This window comes from Antechinus flavipes, chromosome 2, assembly GCF_016432865.1.
Source record: "Antechinus flavipes isolate AdamAnt ecotype Samford, QLD, Australia chromosome 2, AdamAnt_v2, whole genome shotgun sequence".
Lineage (NCBI taxonomy): Eukaryota > Metazoa > Chordata > Mammalia > Dasyuromorphia > Dasyuridae > Antechinus > Antechinus flavipes.
Genome location: NC_067399.1, coordinates 175915401 through 175929528, shown reverse-complemented (window position 1 = coordinate 175929528; position 14128 = coordinate 175915401). Strand labels below are relative to the sequence as shown.

At 32.2% G+C, this 14128-nt stretch overlaps 1 protein-coding gene across 1 annotated transcript in view; it reads left to right on the top strand.

The window, feature by feature from the left end:
• The window catches only part of MCM8 (minichromosome maintenance 8 homologous recombination repair factor), a 49697-nt gene extending 35832 nt beyond the window's left edge, over positions 1–13865 (top strand). Inside the window, exons 14-19 of the mRNA XM_051975954.1 lie at positions 3257–3452; positions 3986–4205; positions 4841–5050; positions 6068–6144; positions 10065–10254; positions 12615–13865. Coding sequence (XP_051831914.1) covers positions 3257–3452; positions 3986–4205; positions 4841–5050; positions 6068–6144; positions 10065–10254; positions 12615–12707 — 986 coding nt within the window. The 3' untranslated portion in view covers positions 12708–13865. The remainder of the gene's footprint in view (positions 1–3256; positions 3453–3985; positions 4206–4840; positions 5051–6067; positions 6145–10064; positions 10255–12614) is intronic.
• Positions 13866–14128: the final 263 nt, after the last annotated feature.

Genomic DNA, 14128 nt, shown 5'->3' with positions numbered 1-14128 from the left:
GGATGTATTCTGAAGTGGATTTCTTTGACAAAGAGACCTAACTGAACTTCAATTGATAAATGATGGACAGAAGCAGCTACATCCAAAGAAAGAACACTGGGAAATGAATGTGAACTATTTGCATTTTTGTTTTTCTTCCCGGGTTATTTTTACCTTCTGAATCCAATCTCCCTGTGCAACAAGAGAACTGTTTGGTTCTGCAAACATATACTGTATCTAGGATATACATATCTAACATATATAGGACTGCTTGCCATCTAGGGGAGGGGGTAGAAGGAGGGAGGGGAAAAATCGGAACAGAAACGAGTGCAAGGGATAATGTTGTAAAAAAAAATTACCCTGGCATGGATTCTGTCAATATAAAGTTATTATTAAATAAAATAAAATATTAAAAAAAAAAAAGAGGAAGGGACATACAACATCCCTTTCTTCAAGTTTCTACAGCTCCTTAAAAAAAAAAAAAAAAAAGAAAAAGAAAAATGTAGTCCACACTTTTTTTTAATCCTGGTTTTTAGGTAGCCCAATAATTTTTAAATGATCAATCCTGGATATATTTTGCAGATTATTTGTCTCCTATTTTTATTCTTTTTGGTTTTGTTTGACTCTTGGTATCTCACAGAGTCATTAACTTCCCCTTGCCCAATTCTAATTTTTAAGGAATTATTTTTTTTCAGTGGATTTTTGTGCCTTTTTTTCCATAGAACCAATTCTGCTTTTTAAGGAGTTCTTCTCTTCAGTGAACTTTTGCATATCTTTTTCCATTTAGATAATTTTACTTTTCCAGGCATTCTTCTCTTCATTGGATCTGTATGTCTCTTTTACCATTTGGCCTATTCTGTTTTTTTTCAGATGTTATTTTCCTCAGTAATTATTCAGTTTTACCAAACTGTTGATTCCTTTTAATGATATTCTTACATCATTTTCATTTTTCTTCCCAGTTTTTTCTCTACCTCTCTTGACTTTTAAAATCCTTTTTGATTTTTTCCATGGCTTGGGGCCAATTCATATTTTTCTTTGAGGCTTTGGATATAGGAGTTTTGACTTTGTTTTCTTCTTGATGTGTATTTAGCTCTTCCCTATCACCATAGTAACTTCCTATAGTCAGTATCTTTTTCTACTGTTTGCTCATTTTCCAGCATATTTCTTGACTCTTAACTCTGTACTAAGTGGAGTTGTGCTTCCAGAGTGAAAGGGGCACAGTCTCGAGTTTTAGGGTTTTTTGTGCAGCCTTTTTTAGAGATAATTCTGAGGACTTGTTAATTTTCACTTCTTCCAAAATAACATGATCTAAGGAGAAATATGTTTACCATTCCCCTGTGCTGTATACTGGTGTGTGAGTAACTATAGGCACTCTTTTCCACCTTAAAACTGTGAGTAGAACTCCTGCTTCCCTGAGGCTGTCAGCTCTAACATGCTAATGCTCCTTTCCCACCTGGGATTGAAACCAGGACTATGATCCTGATCCGAGTATTAAGCAAAGCAATGGAATCTTGCTCCCAGTGCCAACAAAGAGACCCCTCTAATCTCCTGATTAATTGTTTGATTCTTACTCTCTGTCAATGATTCAGCCACCCCTAAGGCCTCCTATTTTGCGGGAGTCTGGTCTATGCTACACTTTTACCCCACTATAACAGATCTTTTCTACCAACCTTCTGAGTTGTTTTGGGCTAGAAAATTGTTTCACTCCATCCTTTTGTGGATTCTGTCTCTCTAGAATTTGAATTATTATTTAAAGGTATTTGGAGGAATTTGGAGTAGAGTTCAGGCAGGTCTCTGCCTTTTTTCTGCCATCTTGGCTCCAGAACTTATAAATCAGTCTCTTTAGTGTAAAGGGCAGGAACTCTTTAGGCTCAGTATGATTGATTTAATCCTAAAACAAGGTGTTAAGTCAGTAGAAGTGAGATAATGATTCTTTAGTTTACATGTACTTAGTATAGTTCTACAAGTTGACAACTATTCTACAAGATTGACACCTATGATGATGTACTTATAATAAAGTATATAAGTGCCAACAAGGACTAGAAGAAAAACATTCCATCTTCATCAGCCTTGTGGTGGATCTCTCCTGCATTTCCTCCACTGAAACCAAGACCCATTCCAGAGGGCCTCCAGAAAGCTAGTCCAGCTCCAGGCGAAGGAGACAGACTGTGAATTAGACAATAAAGACTTTTGGACTTTATCCCTGACCATTCTTATGATGACTATTCTGCTGAAAACAAGGCTGGTCCAGAGACGTCCAGAAAGCTAGCTAGAATACTACACCTTAGTATCATCTAAATTGTTCTTCCCCTAGAATGCACCTTTTCAATATTAGTATTATTATTCACAGTTCTAGACTGTTTATCCTTCGATCTCAAAGATTACCATGACATCATAGAGGTAATTCGTGACATACAAGTGAATTGGATTTAAGTAAGGGAGAACTGTGCAAGTTCACCCAGCCTCACTTTCCCCTCCAGAGCCATCCGAGTCCAGTGAGAAAATATAGATCAAGACAATTGGATTTCCCTGCATGAAATGGGAGACCTATACTATATGAGGAATGTAAAATGGGAGTTATAAGTTATGATTTCCACAGAAATCTCTGAGGCAAATGCACACAAACATGTAGCTGAATAGCAAAAATTGCTGTCAATGTATTCTGCTACAAATAGAATCACAATCAATATACACATATCAAATCATCTTTGGTTTAGTAAGAGATAAATCCTATGGAACTGCTGGAGGCATGTAGGGATGAGACAGTCCATCTAACTGCTAACTTTTCAGAATAGCTACATATAGAAAACATAGCAGTAGTTTGGATGGATAACTTTTATGGTTGATATGCTATATTAACTAGTAGAAACATTTAACTTTTGATCAGCATCTAGAATCATTTATATTAAAAGTATAGTGTCCAGTAGGTGGTTTATTATGAATGATATTGGTGTTATGTAACATTTTTGTTTTGTATGGACAATAATTCTCTTTATGATGCAATGTTTACTTTATAATTTTTCATGCTTCAAACTTCCAGAAACTAGTTGATCATTTATTGTGAAATTCTAGATATTTAAAGAACTACTGTTTTGCTTCAAATTGAACTACTTAGATTTAATATGTATTAAATACAAAATACTAGGTTATTAATTATGCATTTTTAAAATTTTAAATTGTGGTAGTTGTGTGTTTTATTTATTAGTTTTTCTTATAGTTAGCTTGAGAAAAAGTCATAACAGCTATTCCTTTAATCTAAATTTTACTTTAATTGCAGGTATTTGTGGAATAGATGAATTTGATAAGATGGGTAATCAGCATCAAGCCCTGCTAGAAGCTATGGAACAGCAAAGTATTAGTCTTGCTAAAGCTGGCATTGTCTGCAACCTTCCAGCAAGAACTTCAATTATTGCTGCTGCAAACCCAGTTGGGGGACACTATAATAAAGCTAAAACTGTTTCTGAAAATTTAAAGTAAGTCTTTATTAGCATATACAAAAAATGTACAATAAAATGGCAGGTTTTTCTTCTAATACAGGTCATTATGTGACCAATTATATTTGGATTTAAAAAAAAATTTTTTTTTACTTCAGCTGTGTGAAAAGGGCAATCTATTAAAAAATGGGCAAGAAAAAGACATAGTGAAAGATGATATCTTGAGTTGAAGTTCCAAAGAAGAGTGTATCAATCCTAAGGTTACAAGCAAAGTAGAAATAAGCAAGGGGTATTTGGGGTGAGGTGAGGAGAGAAGGAAGTGGAGCCCATTTCACTTGTATAACAGACAGAAAGAAGCCATCATGAACCACTATGGCCTATGTTCCAGGAATTCCCGACCTTTACGTGAGACTTAATGCTGTACTTGCTAATTGATCTTTAAAGTGAAATGTTTCATTCTCTTATTAACTTTAAATTTTTGTTTCTTAAATGTTACTTGGTATTTTTGAGTAATAAGGGAAACATGGTTTGTCAATTTTAAAAATTCTCCTTTGTGTTTATAAACCTTATAGAATTGGGAGTGCTCTGTTATCCAGATTTGATTTGGTATTTATCCTACTGGATACTCCAAATGAGGATCATGACCATTTACTTTCTGAACATGTAATGGCAATAAGAGCTGGAAAGAAGAAAACAGTTTCAAGTGCCACAGTGTCTCGTATGAGCACTCAGGATTCAAACACTTCTTTGCTTGAAGTTGTCTCTGATAAACCTTTATCAGAAAGACTAAAAGTAAGCATTTCCTCATCAATATGTTTCTTCCTCAATCTTTTTCTTCTGTTTAAATGTGAGAAATTAATTCATTCTTTTTTTATTGCATTTATACTACATACACTTATGCTCTATTCTTTCTTTCATGTACTATATGAGAGTTAAGGATAATATCAGTTTTATTCAAAATAATTAAACTCAAACAGATTTTAAGAGTCAGAATCTCTTTTATAAGAATTAATATCTAGAGTTCCAAAAATATTTAATTTATCCTCATTATATATGATGCTTGCTGATGGTTTTAGATAGGTGCTACTTAGTATCATTTTTTTTTTTTTTACTTAGTATCATTTTAAGGGAATTCCATTTGTTCTTATGCTCTCTAGTGTTTTTAATGGGAATGGATGTTGTGTTTTGTCATATGTTTTTTCTGCATCTATGATAATAGTCATGTTCTTTCTATTAGTTTGGTCATTGATGTGGTCACTTTTGCTAATAGTTTTCCTGATATTGAACCAGCACTACTTGGTCATAGTGTAGTGTCATAGCGATAAGTTGTTATAATCAATTTGCTAATAATTTAAAACTGATAATTTTTTAGTAATCTTTTTGTTTTATCTACATATCTATAATCCATATTTGAATCATTGTTTTAGGTTTCTCCTGGAGAAAACTTAGATCCAATTCCACACTATTTATTGAGAAAGTATGTTGGATATTCTCGGCAATATGTTCATCCAAAGTTATCTCCAGAAGCTGCTCAAATTCTTCAAAATTTTTATCTTGAACTTCGGAAACAGACTCAGAGATTAAATGGCACACCAATTACCACAAGGCAGTTGGAGTCATTAATTCGTCTGACAGAGGTTATTTTCAGTTGTAAAAATTTAAATAGTTTTTATTTCTTTACTTTTACTACAATTTGCTGTACTATATTATTTTTAAAAGCAGATTTGGTATCTTTGATGAATAGGCACTAGGATACTTTGTATACAATCCGAAAGTAAAAGATATAAATCCTTTAGTAGATTTATTAAACATACACAAATTGTGTGAACCAATATCTTTATATCTTCCAAAAAAAGTTCTTGGTGGTTCTTTCTAGCCAGTAGGACTGCTTATTAACTCACTGTGGAGTGTTCTTTGAAGATTTGACAGATCCATAATCTCTTTTTTGAAGTATCTGGGAAAAGGATATAAAGTATTCCAGAACTCCAAATTACCAAGTTTTACATACATATACATACACATGTATATGTATATGTATATGTATATATATACATATCAAGGGTAATGGAAGCCTTATACTAATAATAATCAAAAAATAACTTTGATCATTTTAGGAATTAGGGCCTTGTGTTGATTGTTGTCACTTAAAATAAAACACAAGAGATTACTAGAAACTTAACTTCAAAGTAATTAAGTTAAAAAAAAATTTGTATTCTTTGTTTTTTATATTGCTAATTTTCATACTTAATTATTCCAAAGATTCATGGCTTTATTCATGTGAGTACTCCCTCAACTGATGCAGTTCAAAACACTTCCATATCTTAGCAGACAATCTTTGTGATTCCTTTCCATTCTAGTAGGCCTTCTACTAGCTATTCTCCTCTTACGTAGTCTTTGATAAACCAGAGCGATCTTCACACTGTGCTGAAGCCTTGGAGTACAACTTCAGTGAAAGTGTCATGTTGTAACTATAATAATATTTCAGATGATCAGTTCCCAGCCTATGCCAAACTAATATGTTTGGAGTTGCACCTTTAAAATATGTGTAATGCATAAAATATAGCTACCTCTAATGACTGTTATTCTAAGAGGAGCAAATATAGTAACTTGTATTACCTATCAAGATTGAAAATCTATTATGAATTTTGTTGAAGGCTCGGACAAGGTTAGAATTAAGGGAAAAAGCAACCAAAGAAGATGCAGAGGACATAGTTGAAATTATGAAGTACAGGTAAGATTCAAATTTTAAATTAAACTAAGAAATAATAAATGAAATTTCTAATTTCATTGTCATTAGATTGTTGATTTATGTGTACTTGATTTTCCTGCTGAATCATTATTTCTGTGAAAATGATTTTAATAACAATGTGGACAAGAAAACTTTTTTATCATCATCCCTGCTAAATGGTACTGAATATGCTTGAATCAAAGGGGAATCTCACCAAAATATTACATTAATCAATTGATATATATGTGTGGCTTTAAGGTGTATGGCTTTACTGAAAAGTATATTAAACAACTTTTTCATGGAAGCTTTTTCCAATGACGTTAAAATGTCATTTGGATTCAATAAGTGTGAAGTTCTTAATTTATACCAAGATAAAATATAAAGTAAATCTTTGAGCTTGAATCCAGAGCTCAAATAAAATCAAGGATTAAAGCAATACTTATGAATACCTTGATCTTCTTCAAGTAAGACATAGAGTATAAAAAGTCAGAAAGGAAGCTGGTGTTATATGTCAAAAGACTTAGCAGCATCCTGAAGTCAGAGTTCAATGGAAGAACACTTTAGTGAAATTAACACCTTGGCAATGCCAATGTTAATATTTGCTTTTGGAACAGTAAATAGAAAACAGTGGATTTTGAAATATCCAAGTAAAATTCTGTACAATATTTATGAAATACAGGGACCATCACCCAGGGAAGCTGTAGGAAGATTAAGAGCCTTCAAAAAAGGAGAAGGGCATATAAAGATTCTCAGATGGCCTATTAAAAAAATTGAAAACTTAATAAATATTTTTGAAACAAATTCCACTACAAAACTATAGGCTGACAAAATGCCTCTGGCTTTGATTAGTATAACTGAAAATTGTTTCATTTATCTGTCTCTCAAAAGCTCATTAGAAATCTATCATCTAATTCAAAGATGTTTTCACAAAAAGGGAAGTAGTATAGATGATGATACAAGAATTGTGGCATTAACCTTTTGGCTGTAATTTTTTTTTTTCTAAAGCAGTTGGGGTTGCCCAGGGTCACACAACTAGGAAGTGTTAAATGTCTGAGACCAGATTTGAACTCAGATCCTCCTGACTTCAGGGCTGGTGCTCTTTATCTGCTGCACCACCTACCTGCCCCTGGCTGTAATATTCTTAATGCCCTCAAGTATATCTTTTTTAATAGACTTTGATTTCAAGATTCACTTGATCACAGTATCTACTACTGCCATTTGTCTGTCACTATCTCCTGATAAAGTCTCACTTTTAAAAGTAGCTCATGAAATTAAACCTTTCATTATAACCCTAATCCAGTCAGCGATCATGCTATATACAAACATTCTGAAATTATTTCAAAGTCAGTTACCAGTTATTTCCTCTTTGTTAATTTGTTATCAGTTTTATAATATTGTTTGATGCTTGCTATGTTCCAGGGGCTTTTTTGATTCATTTTGAAGCACGATATATAGATATAAGACTTATAAGAATCCTATTATACAATCTCATTAGGTCATTATAATATGATCCTTAGCTTTCTCAAGCCTCTAGAGATTCCTTTTAATAATGATCCCTATTACCATTGTGGACTTTGAGTATGAAAACATGGAAAGCATTGTTTTACGAAGTAATCAAATGTAGGGAACTTAAGAAAGGGAAATGCCAAAATTTCCTATAAATCCTATAGAGGATCTGATATAGGAGCCTGGAGAGTATAGAGAGTGTACAGATGCTATCTGTAATAGGGCTGTGGTTGTCTGCTGGCTATTACAGATTAGTTCTCACATCAGGTATCAATATTCATTTAACGTTACTTTTGATATTTTACCTTATGATCCATAGATTTTATTTTGGGTAGAGATGAAAAGGGAAGTGTCCCCCTGGTCCGTACTGTCCTAGCAAACTTAAATTAACAAGGTATATACTAACTTCATTTGAATGACACTGTGCTATTTTTTCACAGAATTTTCTTTTACAGTTAGTATCTAGGCTAAGATTGTTTCATGATGAGCTATTGTGTTTATCATGAATCTTAAAAAGCAAGATAACTAAATGCCTCTTCAAATTGTTTTTTGTTTATGGATATGTGATAAAACCCAAGTCTGCCAAATTTATTAACTCATAGGAAGAATTATGAGATATCATTCCATTTTGCTTCAATTTCCTCGTTCCTTCTAGTTTCATTTGTGGCAAAAATATCAGTGTGGATATAGTCCACTTCTTCCAGTAGAATATATATACTAATGAGTTACTGGATAAAGATGGCTCATTAATACTAATAGCTATATTAATGCTTATAACTAATCTAAGATCTGTGTGATTCTTAGTATTTTCTATCCTGCTTTCTTCTACCATTTTTGTGGGAGTTGAAGAGGTTATACAAAACAGAGTTCTAGTCTATATTTTTAACTTACTTCATAGGTCATCAAAACCAATAATCTTACCATGTAATGGCTATCATTTTTGTGCTAAGTTCTTCCATTCATACAGAATTCATTATTTTTTCCCAAAAAACCTAACTCTTTTAAACTTCTGTCTTTCTGTCAAGGGCACTGTCATCCACCTAGTTACCAGATTTGCAATGTCAGACTCATCCTGGACACCTAATTTTCCATCACCCCACATATCTAATTAGTTGCCAGATTATGTCAACGTCCACAACATATATCACATCTGTCTCCTCTCTACCACTTTGGATCAGGCCTTTTTCACCTCACATTTAGACTACTACAATAATTTAGTAATTGGTCCTAACCTCTCCAGTCCATTATCCAAACAGCAGCTAAAGTCCTACAGCAGAGTTGCTTTAATCTAATTGTTAGTGATTCAGGACTTTTTCCCATATTTTGTTAGCTTAGATGTCTCATTTTAAAAACTGACTAAATATATTCTTTGACCATTTATCAGTTGGGGAGTAGCTCATATTCTTATTTAATCACTTCTTTATATACCTTGAAAACGAGATGCTTATCAGACAAGCTTGCTGCAAAGGTGTTTTTCTTTTTTTCCCTAATTCAAGCTAATTCAGTTCTCTAATCTCTAAATCTAATTGATTTTGTTGGTATAAAAACTTCATTTTAATGTAATCAAAATTATCAATTTTGTATTCTGTGACCCTTTCCACCCCTTATTTTATTATGCACTCTTCCCCTATATATAGATCTAGAAGTTAGATCTAATTTCTTCTTTGTTCCTATTAATTTATACATGCTGTTACCCTTTATGTCTAATTCCGATTTCTATTTGAAGCTTATCTCAGTATACAATCTATATGATGCTCTAAATATATTTTCTGCCTTACTCTTTTCTAGTTTTCCTAACAGTTTTTCTCAGAGTGAATTCTTACTCCACTAGCCAGCATCTTTGTGTATATCAAACATTAGCCTACTATGTTTGTTTGCTTCTATATGTTGTGTATTTAATCCATTCTAATAAGCAGTCTATGTCTTCAGTCAGTGTCAAATTGTTTTTGATGATTAATGTTTTATAGTATTGGGATCTAGCACTGTCAAAATCCCTTTTCTTTCCATTATTTCCTGTGAAGATTCTTGACCTTTTGTTACAATAATATTTTTTTAATTCAATTAGGGATGAGGGTTGGAAGATAAGGATAGATAGCAATAGGTTGTCAAAAAAAAAAAAAGAGGGCCATTGAAACTTGTTTTTAAACATGAGAGAATAAAAGAGATGATAATCTTGACAAGCAGGATAACCTTAAAAATTGCTTGTTGAAATTATTACAAACTTGAAAGGAAACTCAAGATTTGTAGTTTTATGTATTATCCAGAAAATCTTTCGTTTTATTTTGTATATAGAAATGCTAATTTTATTTAGTCCCAAAATTCAGAATAAACATTTTTTAAATGTCTTTTACAGTCTAAAGGTTTATTACCAAGTTTTTTTTATCCCTGCCATATTTGCCAAATCTCTTTTGTTTTAGTATGCTAGGAACTTACTCAGATGAGTTTGGGAATCTGGATTTTGAACGTTCTCAACATGGTTCTGGAATGAGCAACAGATCAGCAGCAAAAAGGTTTATTTCTGCTCTCAACACCATTGCAGAAAGAACCTATAATAATTTATTTCAATATCAACAACTTCGACAGATTTCTAAAGAGCTAAACATTCAGGTAATATTTTTTATATAATTCTCTGCAAAGTGCTCTTGTTGGGTGTGGGGGTAAGAGGGACCAGATCTTTTTCATTGGCATAGGGAACACCCAGTGAGGAAGTTCTACCAATGTTCATTGGCATCTTCTCCAGAGGTTATAGTCCTTGAAAACTGAATGCAGTAATAGAATGTTATGAGACTTGCCCAGGGTCATTCTGTCAGTGTGTGTCAAAGGACAGTACTTATATCCAGGTTAAGACTCTCAAACTGGATTTCTTTCTACTGCTTCTTAGCTATAAGATATTTTACATCATAATAACAAATTTTCAATCACTTTTAAAGTTTGCAAGACATTTTATGTCTCACAGTGAGCAAAGGTAGGTGCATGCAGGTTTTATTATCCTCATGTCACTAGTGAGCAAACTGACATTCTGAGAGGGTATTTGACTAGATCTGGAGTCAGACAGTTAGTAGATCCTAGGATTTAAAACTCTTACTCCAAGTCCATTGCACTAAGCATTATATTATACTGTCTTAAGGCAATGCAGACATAAGCCAAAGTGCTCATTAAAACAAAATGTGTGCAGCAGATAAATTAGAATATAATTTATTATTAGTAGTATACTACTGAAATCAGGATGTTTAATCAAGAATATTCAGCTCTGTTGCTATTTAGATTAAACTGAGTGTTTCTTATCTCTCCTAACTTACATTTTCAACTTTTGTATTCCCATTTATTGTTTGGTAATCATTTTTGTAAGGCATTATGACTTCTATAAAGCTAATAACTAAAAAAAGGAAGCAAATATATTTAGAGACTTTTTCATTCAAACCTTTGTATCAATAAGATTTTTTTTAACCATATAAGGGAATTTTAAAGGAAATTACTTGTAGTGAGTATAATAAGGTGTTGCTTAAAATTTCTTTCATATTTTCTTTCATATTTCATAAATCCCAAACTTGAATAATTTCCTTCAAACTACAGTAGCATTTCTATTATTGTTTTCTACTTTAAAGGTTCCTTGGGAATAGGTGGGAACATGTTCTGCCTCCAGGGATGCTGAAATATAAAAAATAAAATTATTCACTGTATCTTGGTTTATTTTCTTTTCCAGATATGTCTTTTCCCCTCCCCAAATCAGTCATTATCCCTTAAAACAAAGAAAAAGAAATATATGAAAAAAGAAGTTCAGTAAAACTAAATAACACATTAACCAAGGAGGACAGAATATATGTACATTTTTTTCCTGGTTCTGTTTATTTCACTTGTAACATTCCTGTGAATTCTTCATATTCACCATTCCCTACAACATAGTATATTACTTCATTATTTTATATACCACAATTTGATTAGCTGTTCTCCAGTCAGTGGGCATCTTTTGTTCTAGAAAAAGTACCATTATACAAATATATTTATATGTTTATGTTGTATATATGGGAATTTTCTATTAATTCAGAAGAACGTAACAGCAAGGACAATTATGAAAAAAACATGCTGAATATGTTGTATTTTTTTAATTAAGAAAATGGCATAAAGTGTAGATTCACATTAAATTTACAGACTTTTTGTGCCCTATGATACATTTAGAAATACTCACATGAGGGATTTTGGTATTCAGAATTAGAGAAAAAAAATTTATATCATTCAACACCAGTCATGGAGTTATACTTTTTGTGAAGCATAACTGATTTGGTTCTCTTTCAACTTTTGTTATGACATAATATTTAAATCATAAGTCCATTCTGACTTTGTTGTGGAATGTGGTATTGGCCTAAACCTAATTTTTGCCAGGCTGCTTTCCAGTTTTCCTAGTAATTCTTGTTTGGGCTTCTGTCAGATACTCTGGGGATTGGGATTTTTAGTTTGATTATAATTCTTCCATATTTATGCTGTTCCACTGGTGGGTGTGTCAGCTTACACTTCCCTTTTCCTAGGCTGATGCTCATGGAAGCACACCTTCTTCTCAGAGACAGTGCTCTCTCTTTATATTGTTTCTCCCCTCAGATTAAATACATCATTAAGTCCACCATCTTCCACCATCTCTTTTTTCCCAGTTAAAGTGTTCATCAGCAGATACTCATTTACCTCATGATCAAATCTTCTAATATTTCAGATTCAGAGTGAGTCCTATTTTTGTTATACACTGGCTTTTTTATCCTTGGCAAGTCATTTAGCCTCTCAGTGACCCTGACAGCTATCTAAGATTAGAAATAACAAATGGTATCTATCTACATGCTGCCTGGTAGAGAGTTTCTTCACTGCTATAGTTTCCTATACCAATGAAATCATATGTCTGAACAGATATTCAAATATAATTAGTGTAGCAAATTTAGTTTGTTTTATAGTTCACTTGCCCAGAATTTTCTTTTTTCTTCCAGGTTGCTGATTTTGAAAATTTTATCAGTTCATTAAATGACCAAGGTTACCTCTTGAAAAAAGGTCCAAAAATCTACCAGCTCCAAACTATGTAAAGTGAGTTTCCCCAAATAACTTACCATCAACAGTTAATTTAAAAAAAAAAATTTTTGTTTGAAATGTAAGAGAAAGTATATCTGAATTTACTATCAATTTAATGTTAGTCATATAGTTTTCTTAAAATAATTTTTTGTAGTTAGAAATACCACATGAAAAGAGAATCAAATGTAGTAGATAAGGTGAATTAAATAATTTGTTTTTTTTTTTTTTCAATGATAGGCAGCCTCCTTATTCATTTCTCCCCAAAGGTCCACAGTTGTTTACATTTTTCTTCCTAGTAGTCAAAAAAAACCTGAAATATATCTCAATCACTTTTTTATACTTAAATTTTTCACATTTAAAAAAAATCAGTTTTGAAGGAGGCACAAGGTATATTTAAAATTTTGAATTAAATTGTTCCAACAAAAAAGTTACATAGTATTTATTGTAGCTTATTTTTGCTTAAATTTTATATTACTTAGAAATTAATATTTGATATTTTTTCATCTTGACATTTGATCTTGACTATATTTAATATTCTTCAAAAGGGGGTTTTCATATGTGAAATTCTCAGCTTAAAATTTAAAATGAAATTAAAATGAGCCTATTTTTTGTACTTATTGTAAGTGATGTAAATGATATTAAAACTTAATTTTATAAAAACTTTTAAAATTTATGTGTATTCCTTTTGCTATTTAACTAAGCAAATGACAATTCAGTGTAAAAGGATGTTACTGCTTGGTGGTTTTTTTTTTTTTCCTTTAATTTCATAAATAAGATAGACTTAAAGATAATTAGCTCAATTTCCTGGCATGTTATGGTTCCAGAGAGTAGTTAGAAATTTGGAGATACCACACTTTTTAATGAATGAATGGCTTTAAAATTGTTTAATTTTACTGTGCTAAGAGGGTTATTTTTGTTCTCATCACTGATTCTAAAATAATCTGCTCCTTATTTTCTAAAACCTTTTTTTAAATTTAAAAATATGTGAAATTTAGAGGAGGCATTGTGGTATTGCTCCTCCCAGCTCTCCCCACATCAAGGTACATGTATTCTTCAAGCTATATTTCATGACCTTTTTCCTTTAACTTTGGCATCTGCTTAACTTTATCCAAGATAAAAGCAGCAGTTTAACTGATTGCCTCATCTCTACATGCCTCCAGCAGTATCCTAGAACTTATCTTCTAAGCCACAGATGATTTGATAGGCATATATTGATTGTGATTCTGTTGGTAGAAGAATAAATTTATAGCAATTTTTGCTATTCAGCCAAATGTTTGTGTGCATTTGCCTCAGAGATTTCTGTGGAAATCATAATGAAGGACATAAATCTCTTTACACAAGTCCCATTTTATGTCCTTCATATAGTACAGGTCTCCAATCTCTAGTCATTCTGATCTATATCTTGCTACTAGAGACCCAGTTGGCTCTGGAGGGA